The sequence below is a fragment of the Pelecanus crispus genome, chromosome 4 (genome assembly GCF_030463565.1).
Source record: "Pelecanus crispus isolate bPelCri1 chromosome 4, bPelCri1.pri, whole genome shotgun sequence".
Lineage (NCBI taxonomy): Eukaryota > Metazoa > Chordata > Aves > Pelecaniformes > Pelecanidae > Pelecanus > Pelecanus crispus.
Genome location: NC_134646.1, coordinates 80,936,171 through 80,958,574, shown reverse-complemented (window position 1 = coordinate 80,958,574; position 22,404 = coordinate 80,936,171). Strand labels below are relative to the sequence as shown.

General features: G+C 49.5%; 1 protein-coding gene across 1 annotated transcript; it reads right to left on the bottom strand.

The window, feature by feature from the left end:
- Positions 1–14,784: 14,784 nt before the first annotated feature.
- Positions 14,785–17,409, bottom strand: LOC104036292 (uncharacterized). Its single transcript, XM_009489849.2, has one exon. The coding sequence runs from the start codon at positions 17,407–17,409 to the stop codon at positions 14,785–14,787; it is 2,625 nt and encodes an 874-aa protein (XP_009488124.1).
- Positions 17,410–22,404: the final 4,995 nt, after the last annotated feature.

Genomic DNA, 22,404 nt, shown 5'->3' with positions numbered 1-22,404 from the left:
TGAAAGTCTGTAATCTTTTCTGGAATATACCACAAATAAGGGTCAGTAGCTTACAGAATACTGTTGGAATTTCACCAAAATGTATAGCTTCTTTCTAATATTAATGGTGCCTACTACTGAGGTTTCTATTATTCTTCTGAGAAAGTACTTAAACTTGTAAGATAAATAAGGGCACTACAGTGTTCCTGGCCATGTCTGTAACCATTTCTGACAGATTTAAAAGGAGAATGTGAAAGGCTTTTGATTCCAGATCTTATTTGCTGTTGGGGTTTTTTGGTTTGGTTTTGGTTTGGTTTTTTTGTTAGCCGGTTCTGAGTGGAAAATGAGTCTATTAAACGTGCAACTGTTTGTCAGATATACATTGTCTAATAGATTTTTCTCATTGTAATCGTGATTTTTAGTTTAATTTAGGCAACACAGAAAAGAGGCAATACGCAAAATTAATTGCTAGTTTGAGGCTACTTTCTGCTTCATTCGCTCAAAGTTATATACAGAAGGAGTGTTAGAATGAAGCTAGATTTGTGATCCAAACAATACCCTGAAAAATCAGTAACAGCTTTGTATTTCCATTTTAAATGTCATGTCACCAGACCTTCATTCACAATATGGATTTACATTGTTGTGGCATGAGCACCGATGTCCTACATATGTGCGATTAATTGAGAAACTTAGATCATAGAATCATGGAATGCTTTGGGTTGGAAGGCACCTTTAGAGATCGCCCAGCCCAGCCCCTGCAGTGCCAGGGACAGCTTTAACCAGAGCAGGTTGCTCAGAGCCCCGTCCAACCTGGCCTGGGATGTTGCCAGGGATGGGGCCTCCACCGCCTCTCTGGGCAACCTCTGCCAGTGCCTCACCACCCTCAGCATAAAAAATTTCTTTCTAATGTCTAGTCTAAATCTACCCTCCTTTAGTTTAAAACCATTAGTCCTTATGCTGTCACAACAGGCCTTGCTAAAAAGATTGTCCCCATCCTTCCTGTAGGCCCCCTTTAAGTACTGAAAGGTCGCAATAAGGTCTCCCTGCAGCCTTCTCCTCTCCAGGCTGAACAACCCCAACTCCCTCAGCCTGGCCTCATAGGAGAGGTGCTCCAGCCCTCAGATCATTTTTTTAGATGATGGGGTTCAAGCTCTTGCGTCGCTCCTAGGACTCTCAGATGAGACCTTCAGTGAGCCGTGGACACTGGAAACGCGTCAGTCTCTACAGGGCCTGGGGCAGGCAGGCTGCCCAAGAGGAAGAGCAGAATTGCAATGTCTGCCTCCACTGTGCAGGGCTGGGGTTGTGTGGAGGATTTGAAGCCTGTGTGATGTCTTACTGAAAGCTGCTGGACTGAGTAAATACAGTTAAGTTCTGAAAAGTGATCATTTCAAAGCAGTTTCTGAAGACACCATTTACTATCCCTCTTTTTGCCTTCAGGTTGCAAGAAAGCTTTTTCTGAGCCTTGATGTGGGATCTGAAAGCCATCGCACTATCGAGTCGCACCACTTAGACTGCACTTTCCACTGGGTTAGTCTGTTTGCAGAGGCACCTGTGTAGAACTGCTGCTCTCAGTAAAGCTGCCCAACTGAAATTTTCTGTTGTGGGTTGTTGTGGTGTCAGATGGAGTAGAGACCAGGGCCCTCAAGCCTTGAATTCTGTCTGATTTGTCTTACTTCTAGTTTTGTGGGTATAAGTAGGTTGAAAAGCCCTGAAAATAAGGTAGTCTGTTTTATTTTTTAAGGATTTGTGTTTTGTGGTTGATTGCAATCTTGGATTTAGATTTTTCCTGCTGCTGATAAAGTTATAAATCTGAGTAGTTAGCATCTGAGCTGTCAAGTAACATAGTTCATACTCTAACAGACAAGCTTAACTAGAAAAATGTACAAGTAGACAAAGCTGAGCAGGAACATGTAGGTGCCAATAACAGTTCATTGGTCAGGAGTCTCAGGAACCTGAACTCAAAGGTCCATGGGGATTCAGCTTTAAGTTCAAACGATACATAGGGTCCTTGTTCTGGCCCCCTTCTCTAATCTCCCCTGGTCTTTGTTTCAGGTGGATAGTGCCTCTGCTTTCTTCAGTGGCTCTTTTTCCTCGCTTGGGAGTTACATGTCTTTCTGTGTCTTTCCAAGGACTCTTCCCCTGGCTTTCCTTAGCCCCTGCTCACCTAACGAGGGAGTCTCAAGTCACATGTTAATAACCGCTTTTCTCATTATTTACTTGGGAAGAGAGCAGAGTCAATCATAATTTACTTATGCTAACTGTTGATGACAGTTGTGAGCTGTTGTAAACTGCCAGCTGCAGGCTGCTTGTGTTGTCCTACAGTGTAACTGGGGAGGTTTTTAAGCGTGCTCTCCTGTATATACTCCTTTCTGTGAGGATAACGTGGGCAGCACTGCAGCTTGCCTGCCATGTAAGACAAATAATGACTTTCTCTTCTCCCAGGACCACCTAGTTTAGCAAACCTCGGGGCATTCATAGAATCATAGAATCATAGAATCATCTAGGTTGGAAAAGACCTTTAAGATCATCCAGTCCAACCATTAACCTACACTACCAAGCCCACTCTAGACTAATCAAGGGTAGACCAGACTAAACCATATCCCGAAGTGCCACATCTACCCGTTTTTTAAACGCCTCCAGGGATGGTGACTCCACCACCTCTCTGGGCAGCCTGTTCCAATGCCTGACCACCCTTTCCGTAAAGAAATTTTTCCTAATTTCCAGTCTAAACCTCCCCTGGCGCAGCTTAAGCCCATTTCCTCTTGTCCTATCGCTAGCTACTTGGGAGAAGAGACCAACACCCACCTCACTACACCCTCCTTTCAGGTAGTTGTAGAGAGCGATAAGGTCTCCCCTCAGCCTCCTCTTTTCCAGGCTAAACAACCCCAGTTCCCTCAGCCGCTCCTCATAAGACTTGTTCTCCAGACCCTTCACCAGCTTCGTTGCCCGCCTCTGAACACGCTCCAGCACCTCAATGTCTTTCTTGTAGTGAGGGGCCCAAAACTGGACACAGCATTGTAAAGATGTCTCTGGTATTTCTGCCACTTTGTCAAATAGGGCTGTACAAATATGGCCAGTGTCTTTCACAGTTATTAGTAAGGAACCCTAGCTCTAATATGGTTGCGTACGCCTCCTTTCCTTAGGAAGTCAGTCTAAGAAAACACTTAGATCTCCAGCAGACAGAAAGGCCACAGTGCAGTGCTCTGGTTGTACACAGGGAACTAACTAATTGACTAATTGAAGGAAAATTGCACCAGTTTACTTTCTTTTGAAATAAGAGTTGCACTTTTGGAAGTCAGGAGAAGGAGATTAACAGCTTTGAAAATACAGCAACAGCATGAGTTGGCAGAACAGGGAGATGTTTTTGGTTTTTTCAGTGACTGTTCCCAAATCCGTACTTGAACTCCATACCCTTCTCGCCCACCCACTGGAAAGTGGTTGCACAAATTATGTAGAATAGCTTTAAACAAGGTTTCTTGGTATCAAACATGAAAGATAAGATCCAAAAAGAAGTGTTCTTGCCACATTTTGATTAAATAATGATTAATCTATGATGTAAATGCTGCAAATGAGACATAGCAGATTCACATCTAGCAGAAGTGACTTACAGCTCTTGTTTAGGTAAGTGATATCCAGTTTTCTAAGGTCATAAATAATGATTATTGTTCGGGTGTTTCCTGATTGCCGCCTTTCTAACCTTTCACACTTGTGCCAATAGTTATCCACATGCTAGACATATTAAAATACTAGGCACAGAGATTGATTACTTTATTTACCCTTTACTGTAAATATGTCTTTTTTTCACTTTTTAGTAGTGAAGGAATCCACGCTGTCTATAATTAAAGCTAATTCTGCTCGTCTGTTCCTCCCATTAAAACTACCAAAGCATTACAATTCTGATTTGAGAACTAATTAAATCACAGATCTTTCTGTCATGTCTGAGGAGATAGACTTGTAGGAGATCTGACTGGAGACCTCTTGTCAGTGGTGTTTTATGCAGGTACAAGGGTTCCTCTGTGAAGGCTCAACAGCACTAAATTTGATCTCTCTTGCAGTAAACCTGCATGCCACCTGGCTTTGTGAAAGAGCAGCTGTATATGAAAAAGGCAAGTTAAAACTGTGTACATGTGGCTGAGCACAGAAACAAGGTTAAAACTTGTTTAAAGCTGGGCATAACTGAAGACTCCTGCATTTCAATTTTGGTGCTCTCCCTAGTTCACCAGGTCACCAGGATCAAGTACTGAATTCTTCCAAGGCCTCTTTTTCCATATGGTGCAGAAGGGGACTCTGGCAGATTTATCCTGCCCATGATGTGTCCCTGAAGATGACTGCTGCTGCCAGTTTCCCCTCCTTTCTCCTGGAGGTTACCATCTCTGGGACATCCTTGTGTCCCTGCATCCACTATTCTCATTCACAGGCAAACAGATCAGCTTAAACTCTCCATAAGGGCAGCTGGTGTTAGAGGGAGGCAAGGCCACCCTTCTGCTGGGGCAGGAATAACAAGAAATTCCTGAAAGCATTGGAGTTGCTTGTTCAATGAAGATGTAATAGAGCCTTAATGCTCACCTCTGAAAGCAGCTGTCATGTTCAGCATCCTGTGAAGAGTGGCATGAACATACTCTTCTGCAAAACACTGTCACTTTTTCCTTTTCATGACATTTTATACTTTGTTTTCCTTTTTGTGATTTTTTTTTTTTTTTTTTAGTACTTTGGTTTGCTTTTCATGACTAGCTGCAGTATGTGAAAAATTTGTAGTGAGATCCTAGTGCAAGGTCTGTTTGAAAAAAAAACACAGCTGAAACAGGACATCTCTTTCTGCATCCTGTGAAGTGAGCAAGAAGTTGTTTTCATGGTGGAAGGCTCTCATTTGAAATCTTGCGATAAAAGGGAGAACCCCTGAAGTCGCATTGCATGCCCTGAACTCAGGCTGTGGTTTCAGCAAGGCACAGAGGGAATACTAACACCTGGCAAGTTAACCCTGCCGTTGGCCTATGAGACATACCCTCATCATACCTAACCTGCTGACTTGTCCAAGCATAGTTCTATAGAGATTGAGAGGCACTCAGCTGAAATCAGTGTAAATCGCCTGAATGCAACGCCTTGAGCTGCATCTCAGATTTACCATGTTTCTATGGAATCAGATTACAGTGTAAAACTGTGTTTGAGCTAGTTAGAGGATTATTACAGTTTAATTAAAGTATGTTTTTCAGTATAGAGTTCTTGGCCAGCACTGCCATCCAACAACATGGAAGCTGATACCGTGCTTAATGGCTGTTTTTATCAGTGAGAACACCAAGATGAAAGCACCAGGGTGAGGACTGGGAGATCTGGATTCTCTTTCCAGCCTTTCCACAAGCTTCTCCTGTGAGTTACAACTTGCCAGGAATGTGGTGCCAGATGAGGTCTTCCAGCTGCAGCTTTTTTAACCTTAACATCTTATAACTTCTGGCTCTTCATATCCACTGGTGGAAATGACCCAAGGGAGGAGGTTACAGGCATATGAGATCTGCTGGTGTCTTTCCAGCAGTACCTGTTTCCTATCCTGCTTATATTTTCAGAGTGAGGTGGTGAGCAGCTAGGCACAGTATCTTTTTAACCCCAATCAGCTGTAGCAGTTCTTGACTATACCCTTAAACTGGTGATGAATGCAGGTATCACAAAAATGGGTCACAAAAAATTAATAAATAGAAAACCATAAATAGGTACGGTGCCATAAGTCGTTCTGTGGGAAAGCTTTGGAAAAAGAGCAACAGTGTTCCTCATCTCCAAATAAGCTACTGTCCTTTATTTCAAAGAGCTTGATTTACAGTTGAGAGCAATGGAGTGCTATTTCAACCAGTTATTTCCAGCAGAGCAAAGGTTTAAGCATCGATTCCTGTGGAACTTTAAGAAAACTCTGTTTTGATTTCAGAGAGCTACAGAAAGCTGCCTGCCCAGGTTTGCTCCTACATGTGCACTGGCAATCACTCCTGCTCTGGGGTGGAAGGCTGGCTGCAGGCATAAATCTCTGTTTCCACAAGTGACTGATATTTCCACAAGTCCTGAGCACCTGCAGGAGCCTACCTCGCACAATGTGCCGAGTACCACTCGTATCACAGTTGGGCTTCATCGTTGGATTGATACTCAATAACACCAGGCAAAAACACAGACCCTCGGGTCACAGACCTTTTCTTCTTGCAGTGACAGGCTCAAGTCCTTGCTATTTCTCTACTTAAGACATGAAAGTGTGAAACAAAACCAGAATCTCAATGGCAGGAATGTGAAACAAGTGGTACATTGTTGGGTTGGTTTTTTTTTTTTCCACTCAGCTGTGGGGAAAACTGAAAATCTCTGTGTGTAGGAGGGAGGGGAGATTTAAATGAAACCTTTAAAATGAAGTAGGATTTCTTAGAATTAACAAGAAACCGTTCACTGCAATGTTCTGAGCACTAACGTAACGAACAATTGAAATAAAGTTGTTTTCCCCAAAGCTTAATGCTAGGCATTTCCAAACCATCTGCATTATAAATTCAAGCTCTTCAGGCTGAACCACAGTTATCAATAATATTGTGCTGCGTGTATTGACTGTGAGACCTCTTGCTTATAGCTAAGGTTTTTTCCCTCAAAATCTTTCTTTTGGAACTGCGTTATATCAGTCTCTATTGATGCTATTTCTGAGCCACAGTGGCAAAACCTTCCCTTCTGTAGTCAGCAGAAATTATGATTTCTGTTTCTCCTCACTCCTCCGTGTCAGTGATATGTCAATGGTAAATAACACATTGAAGTACCATGGTATATATACAGGTTCTCCTCAAAACTCTGTCTGTATCTTTACATTCATTTGACTTCATGTTGAAATGGAGCTGGTGCCTCAAGAGCTCGATGGGAGAAGCTGTGGGGGCTTTCTGCATCAGCTCGCTTCTTTCCTACCCTGCCTTCAGCCTTTCTCAAACCCATCTCTTGTGCTTAAAAAAAAAAAAACAAACCACTCTGCTTTGCTTAGCTTCACCCCAGTAACGCTCCCTCTCTTGCTTTGCACTCCCCATGTTGCTGCAACACCAGGAGACCAGTTGCATCGCGCTCTGGTCAAATGAGTCACCCGGGCAAGGTGGCGTGTGACCGCTGAAATGTGGGACTTCTCAGCAGCTTGCAAGATTTGGCTCTTTTGCCCGCTTCTTGGAGGTCCATAGCAGTTTTGGTGCTGTAGCTTCATGCAAGTCCTGATCAAGGGACCGTACAGGATGCCCTCAGCTCACATGGGTTTCTCTCAGACAGCAACTGGGTTTGCCTTCAGCAGCAACATCTGTGCATGCACCGAGGTTCCTTGGCCAAGTAGCTCATGTCAGTGGTGCACATGATGCAGAGGCCTCAGGGCCCCTTGGGAAGGCACCTTTTGCACCTGTATGGTGCGTAGCGTTCAAATTTGAATGTGCATCAGCAATCCCTTCACACGTGAGCTCCTTCCCTGCTCCACGCTGTCATGCTCAGGGTGGAAGAGGATACCTGGGAAGCTGATGTGGAATCAAGACCATGATGGCAGAGTTGCATCCTACAACACAACATCAGACATAAAACCTACCCCATCAGGTTTATATAAAGTCTGGGGTTTGGGACCCTCTGTCTACGGTCAGCAGTTAGCATTGCTTGCTGTTTGTGTCTGTTCAAGCGCTTACAGATCTGATAGTTTTTGAAAACTCGCGGGATGAGTGTCTCTTCCCTGCTAAGTTATTTCGTGTCACTGTGAGGGTGTCTGTGCTCACAGATGTGTATGTGAGTCACAGCCTAAGCAAGCAGATGTGCTCCTTTCCTTAGAATTGCCCTCAAGATGAGAGGATTGTAGGGAAGGGGCTTTGTTTTAAGAAAAACTCCTCGCAAATCTGACGGAGAAGGTGATGCCAGCTGCTTCACTGCCTGCCTTCTGGTTTGTTTACACCTCTTTTTATTATTCTTTTTTCTAGCTCAGCAAACGAAAAAAATCAGACTGCACACACCAGCCAGGCTCATTCAGGAGTGCTGGTGTGCCGAGCCCGGCACTGTGCCTGCGGTGAAGGTGTTGTGTCACCCAGCCTGAGCGGAGTCAGCGCGCTGCCTGCCATGCAGCTGCAAGCGGGGGCTCACCAGGCACGGGGTGCGTGTGCCGGTGCACAGCTTGCCTTTCATCTTTCTGCTCCGCGCTTGAAACAGCAAGACTCAACCAGTTGGTGAAGAAAAGGAGGTTAAGACAACACCTGCAAGCTGGTGTCCATCTCGACCTCCACTGTGTAGCCTTGTCCACTCCTCAACTCACAGCTACGTCATCTTTCGTTGTGATTCTACTGCTCCACGTTAGCCCCGGAAACTAACTGAGTTAAGATTATCGGTCAGGTTCATGAATAAGCATGAAGGAAGTGAGGACAGACATACCACCACTGTTGTGGCAGTACTTTCTTGTTCATTGGCGGATGTGCTGTCGAGGCAAATAAGTCTTTGGTTTTTCTCTTTTTTTTTAGCTATGTTTTACAGAGTATTCTGATGCTGTTTGCTTAGGCAAACATAGGCAAGCAGGCATCTTCATAGCATTACTGCAACATTTGCTAACAGAGAGCGAGGACAACGCAACAGGAGCCCCCCCAGCAAGGTGGATTTGTTGTGTTTATGCTTCAGAATATGCTTGTGGCATTTGACAAATGCAAGAGAGTTCAGACGCGATCAGCAAGTGGAAACCTAGGCCAGTGTTGTCCAAGCAGTCTTGAGACTGTTAATAAGTAAGCATCTATATCCCCTTGTAGGCACCTCAGAAAGGGGGGTAGTTTTGAGAATAGCTGCCTACTAGCTTCTCAGTAGCACTAAAAATCAAGAATGGTCCAATGAACTGTCTAAAAAGAGATTTGGGTACCTTGTGTTAGGCCTCCACATTTGAAACTTCTGATCTTTAATCAATTTAAGGGTGGCTGTGGAAATGCTGCAGTCATTAAGCTATCTAATGGCACTTACTGTTTGTTTACTTCCTCAGGGAATCTGTAAAGGTTGGTGTCTACCCTCTCTCCCTTGGGAGCGCGTGCTGCGTGAGCCATGGGGGCTTGGCTCTCTGCCCACTGAACGGCGCTTGGCTCTGACAGGGGGGTGAGTCTGTCTTTGCTGCTTTCCTCTGTCCCCAGTAATGCCTGATCATATCTGGGTTTCTGAAAATATTTGTGTGAGTCCCGTATACACAGCCGAAACACATTTGTCTTACAGCAAATACACTAAGTGCAGAGACTATTGCCATGCCAGCCTGTCTGTGTCCTTTGAATGCATTTGGAAGGATGATACTAGAATAATTTGCTGGAATTGCATGAAAAAGCTAAACAAAGGGTTATATTAAAGCACCAACTGCATATTGCCATTGATAGGGAATTTTTACTCCCATTTTCCTTTCTTACTGTGCTGGTATCAGCCAGGAGCTTCATTATCCTACTGGAGAAGCCTTCATCTGTTTGAGGGGTGGAAAGGGGGATATATATACGATGCAAATGGCTCCAGCCATCATTTTTTTCCCTGCCCTCTTGGTGACCGTGCATGGACCAGTGCAGCATCCGTGGGCATACAGGGGACAGAGCCCATCTGGGCAGATGAGGTGGGAGGACCAGGCCTGTAAACCTGTGTCCAGCTGCACAAACAAGTTATCAGTAGACAAAATAGGGCATGGGTTTGCTGGCCAAATGTGAATTCTTGTCCCAGGACCAGTATGAGTAACGGTACCTCAGTGTGATTGAGGGAGAAGTCACTCTGTGCGCACCCTGCGGTACAAGCCTGGAGAGAGCAATTTCCACCGAGCAGCTGATGTGCTGTAAATTCACACCGTCACTCACCTCGTAGAGCCGTGCCCTACAGCTGCTTCCTGCTCTCAGATCTGACCAAATGGTGTATCCACCATCACTCGTGCAGATATCACCAACTTCCCATGCCTCTCGATGGAATGAAGCCTTGCATTAACTCTAGAGATGCTGGGAAGAAAGGGAAGTGTAATTGAAAGTTCAAGGGGGATGTTTTTCCCCCTGTCTTCTAGCCTGCACTATTCCAAGTAACCTCGTGTCTTTCTGTTCTCTTTCCAGGTACCTGTGACTCAAGTCCACTGCTGAAACTGCCAAGAGCAGCTGAAGGAACAAGGGCATTTTGATTGCCCCATGCTGTAGAAGGCCTAGTTCTTAATTACACTGTCTTGTGTTAGCTTTGCCAAACTCAACAGTCATGCCAATGATAGATCTCTCTCAAAATTGGAAATTGTTTCTATTGTGTTCTATTTTTCAAGAAAATGAGTGAACCCGTAAGAATTCCCTGCATTTCCCTCTGCAGGATATAACTTCAGTCATTTCACCACTCCTAAGTCCCTCCCGAGTTATTCATGACCCCTTCTCAGCCAGGCTGATGTATATCTGATCGCTTCGTGAGTCTGCTGGGAGGAATAAATCAAGTGTCTCCCTTCATGCTGAGTGCTGGCACATCACAGAATTTCTCTGGGACTCTACAAAGCATAAAAAAATCAACACAAGCCAGAAGCTGTCCCACATCCCAGATGAGCTACCCAGCTTTTTAGCTCTCAAACCAACTCTCTTCATTGTGCCTCTGAGCCCTGATGCTCTTCTTTATTCTGCCTCCTAAAACTAATTTCTTCCATCCTGCCCGTACATAATAGATCGTGATCAGCCAGGATATGGCACGCTACATTGCCATCTGATTGTATCACTCTGTCCCTGGGGCTTTCTTGCTCTTCCCTTCTTACTGCTCTGCTATACTGGGTCATGTCTACAGTAAATTTACAGATTGCAAATAGTTGGGGCTGGTATCCAGCTTCTCTGTGAATCACCTGGTGTGCTCTGGGGTGGAGTAAAATGCTTGGGAGCAAAAGGAACTGGGGGACAGCTTGCCTAGCCACTAAGCAGCGCTGATAGGAGTAAAACGTTTGTTCTCAGCCATAAAGGTGTCTTGTGGAGGGGTCACAACTGGAGCGCTGCAGCAGGCAGTCCAGTGCTGTGTCGAGATTGAACCCTCCAGGGTATCCATCCGCCTGCTACTACTTTTGCTTTTATAGGATTCCGTTGATGCATAGTGGCTTCCAAAATGCATGAGGTTTGAAGGACATCAGCACCGAGAGGTTCTAAGCCAGATGAATCCCCTCTCTGTGAGTGTGCAGGCACCTGGTAGGTGCTGGGTGAAGGAAGAGAGCTTTGCAACGTCCTGCTCAAAGCAGGGAGTCCTGGAGGACGATCTTGAGTGACAGTCACACTCAAGAAGCAAGAAAACTGGCATTAAGGAAGGTGGAAAGCACCTGGTGGAGGAAGGGGATAAAAGTTAGAGGTGGGAAAGAGGGAAGAGAGAGAGGGAAAGAGTAGAAAAAGGATAGCCATGGCCAAGCCTTGACTCTGAAAGGCAAAATTCACACTGGAGAGTGGCATTGCTTAAAATGCTGATGAGGGGGTTGGGGAGGCAGCTCCAGCAGAGCTCTGGAGGACAGACAGAAATCTGCCAGCTTCTGCCTGGGCCTGCCTGAGGAGGTACAAAATGAACCGTGATGGTCTTCAGGGCTTCAGAGGCAGAAACGCCCCCCCAAAAAAAATTCCAAGCTCTTTCGAATGTTTTCATGAAAATACAATGATGTTACCCTGTTTGGGGCTGGGAAGTCAAAGTCTGAGCTTTTTCTGAGCAACACGCTCAAGTACAAGCCTAGCCAGGGGAAAATCCAGGTTCAAATTCCTTCTGCATTTGATTGGAGCAAATGTGGGATGTGTAGGTTCAGGGTAGCTGTTCAGTCTTTACCCCAGGACTAGCTCTGGAGGTGGCCCCATGCAGCCACGATCCAGATATCTCCATGTAGCCCCTCACCTTTGCTTTGGAGGAGATAGAGGCTCTCCGTGTCTGCTCACATGGACTGAGGACCTGCTGTGGCAGCTCCATGTGGCTGCAGGGCACGTCCCAAAACTGACAGGATCCCCTGCAGCAGCAGGAAAAGCCCATCATGCCAGGTACCCAAGAGAAATAACAGAGTATCCCTGCAGTTCCATGAGACGTACCCAGAGATAAGCAGGTGCTCTGCATGAAGAGGCTGCTTGGGTTAAATCATGTATTTGGTACCTTCCTGTCCCTTGTGGGTTCTTTTTAGACTCTCCAGAGGACCCCAGCATGCGTGGTGTTCCACTAAGGCTTATTTTTACATCACTTGCTCCATTTGAATCAAAACTGCTCTATGGCAGGATCTTAGCCCCTAGTTTTTCAAAAGTTAATCTGAATTACTGCCACAGGACTAGATCAGTGGGGCTAGTGACCTGCCCGCATGGATCTCTGCAGCCTAAAGTGGAGGTAGCCAGGCTGGGCTAGCTCTGAAATCTGCCTCTTGGATCTACCTGGTTGGAACCGAGGAAAGCTGGTGCACATGGGTTGGGGGTTTCCGTGGGCCACAGCTTGCATGCTCTGCACAGGCAGACTCCCCTCCGCTCCAGACCGCAGAGGACAGGAAGAAAAATACCAGGGAATAAATACAATTGTGTTGCCCGCAGCAGAAAAGCAGGCAAGTTTGGGTAAAATCTTTTATGGGATCTACTGAAACCACTAGAAAAGCAGACAAAAAGTCTGGCTCGAGGTCCTGCCCCCAGGCTGCACCCGAAGCCTATCGCAGCCACAGCGATGCTGCTGCTACCGTGAAAACAGCCGGCCTCGGTTTGCGGTGATAAACAAATGACACTAAAAGCGGGGGGGAACTTCATTGTTTTGCAGACTTTCCAAACCTACATGCACCGTGTGCCGGCTCTGCAGAGGGCAGCAGCTCGTTGCAGCTGCAGAGGATGCTGCTGCCGCATCCAGCAGCCGTGCAGGGGGCTGCGTTCAGCTAAAACCTGCCTGGAGATGTAGGAACCCCTTGCCCTATGGCTATACCATCATCCCAGGGCTAACCCCTCTGTGCCACAGTGTCCCAGTGCAAGTCTGGGACTGAAGAGGGGGTAATGTGAATTTTCTGTGGTTCCTTTTTCCCCTATAGGCTCCCAAAACAGGTTAGAGGCATAAAGGCTTTGTATGAAAGGGCAATTATTCGCAGGGAAATTAATTCTCATGAAACACATAAGGTGTTAGCAAGTAAGAACGGCGCTTTAGCCAAAATATCCATGTGTTTTCTGTGAGGCTTTGTTATGGGTAAATTGAAGGCACCAGGCACCGACCCTTTCCCAGGCAGGTTGGAGGGCTGGGGGGAGAGTGCAACCGCCCATCCCAAGGGTGAAGGGGATGTTTTTCTGGTGCTTGGAGGGGGAAGAAGGATTTCTGTGGTTTTAGACAGTGATTTATTTATTCACCTTTTCATGAGCTCGTTCATAATGTGTGCTCCTTAAAGAGAAGTATCTTTATCAAACCCATATATTGAAGTTTCACTTTTCTTTAAAAAAAAAGTATGCTGTGGCAATATGCCATTTCTTTGTGCTTCCCAGCCTGGTGATTGTGAAAAGTGGGGGGTTTTAACTCGTTTCTTGAGCTAGCCCAGCAGTTCCTGCTGGGTGGAAGGCCAGTTCTTTAATCTTTTTGTTTCAGCCTGGATTGCAAAGGGCTTTTTGTCTGCGTAAATCCCCCCCGTTCTCAGAGAGCGCAGCACCTCCAGTGTGAGATCAGACGCATGGACTGGAAATGAGGAGGTTGATTTATTTTTTGAAATTGCCAATGTTTTTAAATTGTTTGAGACCCCCCCTATATATTTTAAGGCTCCTTCTGGATTCAGAGGCAGGGGAGGTGATGCAGGATGGGAGAGGCAGAATGAAAGAGGGGAGCGGGTCTGTGCACCAGCTCAGAGCCCCGCTCTTCAGCCCAAGGCAGAACTCTTTGTATTTCAGTGAATATTCTGCAGACAAAAAGCGAGTGAGTGATTTTAGCCTATAAAAGGAAAAACCAACCCCACCTCTTTTCTTTTTACCAGAATTTCTCTTTACCAGTGACCTTGTAACCATAGTTACAAGCCTGGGTAGCGAGTAGCTGAGCAGGCAGTGATTGAATAGACAGTCCATCCTCTAACAGACAGATTTTATTGAGTACATGCACAACTAGGCAAAGCAAAGCCGTGATGTCCAGGCTCCAAAAACAAGATCTCACCAATCCGTTGGCCAGACGTCCTGGGAGTCTCGGGAACCTGGAGATGGTTGCTGCAAAGGTCCATGTGGATTCAGCTCCTTTAAGTCCAAGGTGATTACAGGGTCTTTCGTTCTGCTCATCTTTTATCATCTTTCCAAGTCTTTGAGGCTGGTAACACCTCTGCCGTCTTCAGTGGGTGCTTTTCCATGCTCAGGCATTACATTTCCTTCTCTTTCCTTCCAAAGGCACTGTCCTTGGCTTTTCTTATCCCGTTCTCCTCTGCTTAAGGAGTCTTAAATCACACAAGAGCAGCTTCTTCACATTAGCATTTGGGGATGGGAGGTTGAAAGACAAGTTGCTTATGCTAGCTTGCTTTTTTACTGTGAGGGTGATCAAACATTGGAACAGGTTTGCCCAGAGAGGTTGTGGAATCTCCATCTGTGGAGACAGTCAAAACCCAACTGGACACAGTCCTGGGCAATCTGCTCTAGGTGACCCTGCTTAAGCAGGGGGGCTTGGACTAGATCGTCTCAAGAGGTCCCTTCCAACCTCAACCGTTCTGTGATTCGTGCCAACCGCAGGCTGCTTGGCCTGCCTTCCCCTCCTGGATGGCCCTCTTGTAACAGAGGAGGCCATCCCTCACATCAAGGTCTGGTATGGCATGTGTCCCCACCGCTCAACGCCTACTGGGTTGCAGCCAACAGCGGAGCTAGAAGTTCTTCTTGGTGGCAAACACAGAGGCCAACCCAGTCTTGCCCTTGACTATGGTAGGAGGCGCTTGGCCAGCCCCAGTCCTTTCACCTGGTTGTCAATGCAGAGCTTCACCTGCCTCATCCAGTAACAAGTCACTACCATGGCAAAGCACATGCAGATTTGCATTAGCAGTATAACTACAATAGGGTGCAGCAGCATGTTGAAGATGCCGGTGGCCGTGGGGGACCAGCCGAAGAAAATTTCCCACCAGTGGTGTTCTCCCACCCTCTTAATTCGTTCCATTACCTGTTTTATAACGTTACCATCATGATGTACAGTTATTAGGATCTTTTTAGCTTCTGCCTTAGCATTTTCTAACAGCTGCTGTAAATTTGCATGCTCTAACATTTCTTTTACAAGCGACAAATCCATACCGATGGGGGTCGGGGTAATACTACGATACAAGGTATAGTTTCTGATTAGCAACTGGCTAGTAAACACGGGCGGTTTATACACGAAATCACAGCCTCTAATAATAGCTACATTGCAAGCACACATATTTGAGTCATTAAACACGGTGTGATTATAAATGTCATTAATTTGCACGTATTTACACATCGTTCTAAAACACACACACCCTTTCCCTACGTATGCTAACACCGTTTTATTACTGCTCTGGGGATTGATCTCAAAATGACACACCCCTTCTTTGGTGTCAAAGCAAACATCGCTTGCCTTAAGGGCATCATCTTCGCATATGAATCCCAGCCCCCTTTCCAAAATGCAGGCTTCCAAATCTACTGATTGCCATTTCCCATCAGACACCCTCGCCCACATGCGGTGGTCCAGGGGGTAGACCACGGACCCATTTGTGTTAACCCCCAGGGCCACGATGGGGTAGACCTTTTCGATGCGGGCCTCCGCCACGGTCAGCACATGGGCGATGACTGCATTGAGGACCTGGTCGTGGGTGAAGTTGACGAGCCTCCACCAGGCCTGGAGCTGCCGCTCCTTCTCTGTGGCCGAGTCCCACACGATCTTTCGGATCTCGGTGGGGAGGATGCCGTTGTCGCCATCTCTCAGGATACCTGCAACGACACTCTGCACCCACATCTGGGCCTGGATGCAACTAAGAGCAAGAGAGACGTTATTTTGTTCGATGCCCAGTGCTTGAAGCAGCACCTCATGGTCTTTCTCGCTTATTTGTTCCCATGTGGGCAACACCTCTGACACAAGCCACTGCCCCATCCCGAGGCTGGCCAGGGATGAATTCAGGGGGTTGAGGAGACCTTGCACACCTGAGGTGACAGCCTCCAACTTGTTGGCCAAGACCTCAACATTCATGCTGTTGAGGACTCCTAGCCCAGCGCCTCCTCCTCCCAGCGCCGTGGCCAGCAGGTCTCTCCTGGCCCGGGTCTGCTGGATGGAGCGGCTATGGAGCCACGCCAGCCAGCCGGTGTTGAGGGTGGATAGAAAGGGGCTACAGTGCGGTCTGATGGATGAAATATTAACAGTGGATAGAGACAACACTACCTTCTTCAGTGACCGAACAGGCCCGGTCAACAGCTCTTGGATGTGATTTTGCTTGACTACATAAGGGCCTATTTTGGAAACAAAGGGGCGCAAAACAGCAATGATGGTAAACTCTTTTTTAAATCCTTCAGGGCCTCCTATCCACCACTTTCCTCCAAGCTCAGGGGACATTTCTATGCTCAGGTTTCCTCGACACCACACCTGGAGGTTTATGATCAGGTGTGGGCAGCGCCCATAATCCTGATTATACCATGAAACCTCTGGGCCTAATTCAGATCTATTAAGCATTTTGCTCTCGTGGAGGCAGTTTACTGGGACGACCCATTTGCGGCCATTAGGGGCAGCAATAGTCACGGTGGTGCCATCGATTTGCATCGGGTCAGTTATACTTTCTTGGGAGTATTTAATTTCCAATTTTACTTGGTTTCCAACTTCAGCGTATTGAGCTGCATGCCAGGCCAAAAAATGGCACTTTGAGATCTTAATGGCAGCAAAGGAGCGCATCGTGGTGTTAATCTTGAATTTAAAGGACAGCCCCACGCTGTTGTGCGCCCAGAGGCAGACCACAAAGACTGGCTGGACCAAAGTAAAATTGCACCAACAGTCCAATTTTTCCACAGCACAGTTTTTTTTCTGATTCTTCTTAGTTTTTACTTCGGTTACGGAGATTTGAGTTACTCGCTGGTGAGTGGATCCATTAATTACCCTGCACCCTACCTTTATTTCTTGTCCCACCTTCCCCAGCAGCTGTGGAAGTCTGTTTGTGCTATCCCAGCTCCACTCATTTTCCAAGTACACCTCCGTTCCGTGCATAACCACCGTTGACAAATTTAAACCTTTGTTAGAATTTAATCCCATGCTTCCTGTATATTTTATGTGAGCTTGAGACCAAGGCCAATCGGTCCCAATTTTTGTGTACCTTCTAACCCTGTGCTGGGCTGTGGCCCATGTGTCGGGGTGCCTTTCTAAGTGGGAACGACTGACTTTTTGTCTGAGATGCTGATGGGTTAGTTGAGCATGTTGGCTGCTCAGCGCTATGCACATACCAGAAAGCAAAGCAAATCCTGCAACCAGAAATTTGAAAGCATTTTCCCCGCAGCGCAAACAGGGCTGGTGATGCCACGAAGTTCGCCCTTCCCGCTGGTCACAATCGCCTTCCATTTTCCTTTATCTGCAAAACATAAGCAAGACGGGCTCTCCAGCCCCGTTAATTTCCCTTCCATGCTTTTAATTGCGAAGAATGGAACCATTTTTCCTGCCTTTTTGCCCCCTTTCTGATTTCTACCTGGTACATGGAGGGGCTGGCCTTGTTCACAACCCTAACCGGCCCCATCCATTGGGGTCCTAGCACCTGGTTCTTCTCTCTAACCCCCCGATACGTTACCAGATCCCCTGTGTTCCACTCCCCGGGGTGCAGCAGCACTCCCAACTGCTTATCCATCTTGGGGATGTTGGTGTCCTGCACCGAGGCTAGCTGGTGGTACATAGCCGACACGGTCCTCAGCATGGCCTGGACCCACCTGTCTGTCAGCACGCGGGGCTGCAGCTCATCGGGCGGCTCCCCTCTTTGCCACCAGTGTCCTGGCAGCTTTGGATTTCTCGCAGGAGGCACCTTTTGGGGAGAAGGTGCATGAGATGCCACGGCCCCCCGTAATGCCAGCAGGACCAGCGGGAGCTTCTGATCCCAGTCTTTCCTTTGCTGGTTCACGAGCTTCCTCAGTGCCGTCTTCAGCCGTTGGTTTGGCCCCTCCATCGAGCCAGGCTTCTGGAAATGCCCTGTGATGTGAAGCTTTTGCTTGATGCCCAGGGCTTGGCACACCCCTTTTGTGACTTCTCCGACAAAGCGTTGGCTGTGGTCCGAGTCAATCTCCTTTGGGACGCCCCACCGTGAGAAGATGTGCTCTACCAGGATCTTTGCGGTTGCGCTGGCTGTGTTGTTTCGAGCCGGAAACGCTTCCACCCACTTGGTGAAGTTATCGCTGATCACCAAGCAATACCTGTTCCCTTGGGCTGTTTGGGGCAAAGGGCCGATAAACTCCATCTGCAACTTGCTCCATGGCCCAGAAATCCTCTGGTGGCCCAGGAGGGCTTTGGCCGTTTTGGCATCAGGATTGTTGGCTGCACATGTCAGGCAGTTGCTGACATACCTCTCCACGTCCTCTCTCATTTCAGGCCACCACCCAGCACCCTGCAGCCTCACCATGGTCTTGTCCATCCCCAAATGCCCCTGCTCGTGAGCTAGGGCCACCAGCTCCGTCCGGACAAGTTCAGGCACCACCCAGACTGGGAAGTCCGCCCCCTCCCTCCGTGCCAGCACCAGCCCTGAGATATCCTTCCACACCTTGCACCCTTTATACTCCCCACCCTGCACTAACTCCCGGATGCTGGGGTCTTGCGCCTGCAAACCCAGGAGGTCCACACTCTCCCAGTGTCTGCTGGGAGCCACTGACATGGAGCCGTTCTCGGAGGGCTTGCTGGCCTTCCACATCAGCCCTTCCTTCGCGCCTTGTTTGGCTTTGGCGTCTGCCTCCTTGTTCCACTTGGCCTCCTCCGTTCCCTTCTTGTGGGCCTTCACCTTAATGATCTGGGCCGGGCGCACCCTCAGCTCCGCCAGCCTCGCGAGGTACAGCAGCTTTTTGGCATAGGTGACGGGCTTGCCGTCAGCGGAGTGCATGTCCCTCTCCCTCCAGAGTGGCAGCCATTCCAGCACCGCCCGCACCACCCAACCCGAGTCCGAAAAGATGGCCAGGGGCTGGTCTGCCGGTGTGTTTTCCAGGGCGGCCGTCACGGCCACCAGCTCGGCAGCCTGGATGGAGTGTGGCAGGCACTTCCCCTTCACCACCTCCCCGGTGCCCAGGTTGACGGCGGCGTAGCCTGTGTAGGACACCCCTTCCTCATGGTAGTTGGACCCGTCTACGAACCACACGACATAGCCTCTCTCCTTAGCCTCTGCCAGGCTGAGGCTGCTCTCAAACAGGGGCGCCCGCCGCAGCTTGGGCTCGGCCAGTGGACCCCCCGGCTCCTCCCCGTCCCTCTCTCCACTGATCACCACCCCATAGGCACCGGGCGAGGGGTCCCCAGGGACGTCCTTGTTGGTCAACGCCAAAGCCCAGTTGGCCATCCTGGGGCAGCGCAGGGGACCTTCATCCCCCTTCCCCAACAAGATGTACCTCACTGGGGCACGGGAGGTCCTCAGCAGCACCGGGGCTGACCCCACCAGGTACTCCCAGTGCTGCAGGGCCCAGGTCAAGGCTAAAACCTCCCTCTCATAACTGGTGAACTGCTGCTCGGCCGGTGTCAGGAGGCGTGAGGCGTGGGCAACGGGGAGGAGATGGGCACCGTGCTGCTGGCCCAGGGTGGCCTGCAGCCCCCTCCCCGCGCTGGCCAGCTGCAGGACGTAGGGTCTGTCGCCCTGGGGATGCGCCAGCATGGGGGCTCGCGCCACGCTCTCCTTTAAGGTTTTCACCGCCTCGTCCTGCTCCGGCCCCCATTCCCAAGTGGTGTCTTTCTTCAGGAGGTGGCAGAGGGGGGCAGCTTTCTCCGCATAGCCCTCAACGAACTCCCGGGAGAACCTCAGGAGAGCCAGGAAGGACCTCAGGGTGGTGGCATCAGCCGGCGCTGACACCCTCTGTATTAGCTCGACTCTCTGCTTCTCCAGCGAGCGCCCTTCCTCCCCCAGGGTCACCCCTAGGTAGGAGACCTCCTTCCAGCACAGCTGGGCCTTCGTGGGGCTGACCCTGAAGCCCGTCTTTTGGACAGCCTCCAGCACCTCCGCCAGCACGTCCAGGTTCTCCTCCTTTGTCTGGGTGTGGATGAGGACATCACCGGCGCAGGACAGCACGCTCTCCCGGTGGCCGAGCTTCTCCCACATCCTCGCCACATGAGCGTGGCAGATGGCGGGAGCGTTGTGGAAGCCTGGAGGGACTCTGGTGAAGGCAAATTGCCGTCCTCGAAGGGTGAAGGCAAACTTGCGCCAGGACTCAGGGTGCAAGGGGATGGCGAAGGATGGGCTGGTCAGGCTGAGCACTGAGAACCACTTGGACCCCCGGGAGATGACCGCCATGATGTCGGGGTACTTGGCCACCGCAGAGGTCCGCAGAGGGGTGACGCGGTTCAGAGCGCCAAAGTCAACCGTCAGCCTCCACGTTTTCCCATCGGCTTTCCGCAGGGGCCACACTGGGGCATTGCTGGTGCTCTGCTGCTCCACCAGCACCCCCTGCTCCAAAAGGGTTTTGACTGTGTCCCACAAGCCATCCTCAGCCTCAGCCGGGTACCGGGGCTGTGGCTGAGGAGGGGGATCTGGCCCTTTGACTGCCACGACAGCGTCAATCTGCCCACAGTCCAGCTTGCTCCTTGCCCAGACCTGGGGGAACTGCTCCGTGACCCGTTTTACGCGGGGCTCCCACTCAGGATGGACCAGGAGCTCGGGGGCTTTCACCGACATCACCCTGTGACTCGCCGGGATGACAGGCGCATCACTTTGGGGGCAGTGTAACAGTACTTGGTTTACCAGGTCCACCACCACCCCCATCTTTGTCAGCGCGGAGATGGCTAAAATTCCTGGCTTTCCCTTCATTTCCATTTTCCCAAATTTTTCAGACCCTTTGGCAGTCCCAATTTCAAAGTTTACGGGCCCTGTGAACGGCACTGATGATTTTTGGCCGTTCGGCCCTGTCAGTTCAATAATTTCACAGGTTTGGAAGAGCCCTGCTTCACTAGGAACCATATTCAGAATTGAATGAGAGGCACCAGTATCAATTAACATCACTTGTCCAAGCACCCCTCCTCCAATAGTTATATCAACTATCAGGCGCCCCCATGAATCGGTCTTAATCGGTGCCACAAAAAGGGGCGATGCGGGTGCCTGGCAGCCCTATTGCTGAGCCTTAGACCCCGGGTCAATCGGGTTGGAGCTGCTGTGCTTTTTGGCCTCGTGCAGGGCCAGTTTTTGGAAGAGCTCCGCGTCCGGCAAGCCATCGATATCCTCCTGCTTCTCGTATTTTATCAAGCGCTTCCTCAGCTCAGCTCGCCAAGGGTTGGACTTCTGAAACCTCAGCCCTTGCTGGTTCTCCTTCCCTGAACCGCCCTTGCCATCAGGATCTTTTCGGTTGTCTCCTTGCATTTTTCTCACCCCCGCATTTTGGAAGGACATGGCCGAGGCTTTCCCTTTCTTCCCCCCCAGCATGTACCCCGGGAACGCCTGCTTTTGCAGCTCAAAATTCTGTGTCAGGATCTGCTCTAGCTCCGACAGTGGCTTTCTGGCCGCGTCCCCACCAGCAATCACCCGCAACGGAGGGGTCAGCCCCACCACCAGTGGCTCCTTAAATTCGGGCCTGTCAAAATCGAGGGGGGAGTCCTTTGAGCCAGGCAGCCCGGCCATCTGGTAGAGCATCTTCTTACGGTTAACGTAGGCATCCGGCCGCTCCTCGGGATTTTGCTTCTCCTGGTGGAAGAGCACTAAGGGGTTGACCTCCGGGAAGAACACCTTCAGCACGGCCAACTGGACGTCCCCGATGTCCTGGACGTTGCCCATCTGCACGTCCCCTGGCAGTGCTGCGAAGTCGTCTGGTTTCATGCACTTTCTCACCACGTCTATCAGGTCACTCACCGAGTTGCCGCCCTGGCACCTGGGCAGCCGCTGGGCCCGGGACAGCCAGTTGACTGCCGTATCTTTTGTCAATGGCCCCAGCATCTTCCCCACTGTTTTGAGCTGCTCAGGCGTAAACCAGAGCACAGGCCTGTTGGTGTCTATGGCCTGGAGCGGGCCATGGCTGGCTGGCTCATCAGGGGGGTTCTTTTTAATTTTGGAAGCCTCCACCTCCCCTCCCTGCAGCTGGGACATCTCCTCCCGCAGAGGAGCGTAGGGAGATGGCCTGGTGGGGCCATTGGCACCCCACACATCATCCTCATAGTCGTAGTGGGGTGGGTGCGGGTCCAGGGAGTCCTCCCCTTCACCATTCCCAAACCGGCTCCTCTTGCCTTGGATGGCAGCCACGATGCCCCTCGACACCCCCAGTTCTGCCTGCAGCTCCTGGATCTTGGCGTGGCATACCTTGTGATCGGGGCCGGTGCCCCGGTCCCGCTGGATGTCCTGCAGGACCGCCCGCACCGCGCTCTGGGCGTCGTGGGTCTCCCCGATCCACTTCCCGACCTCCT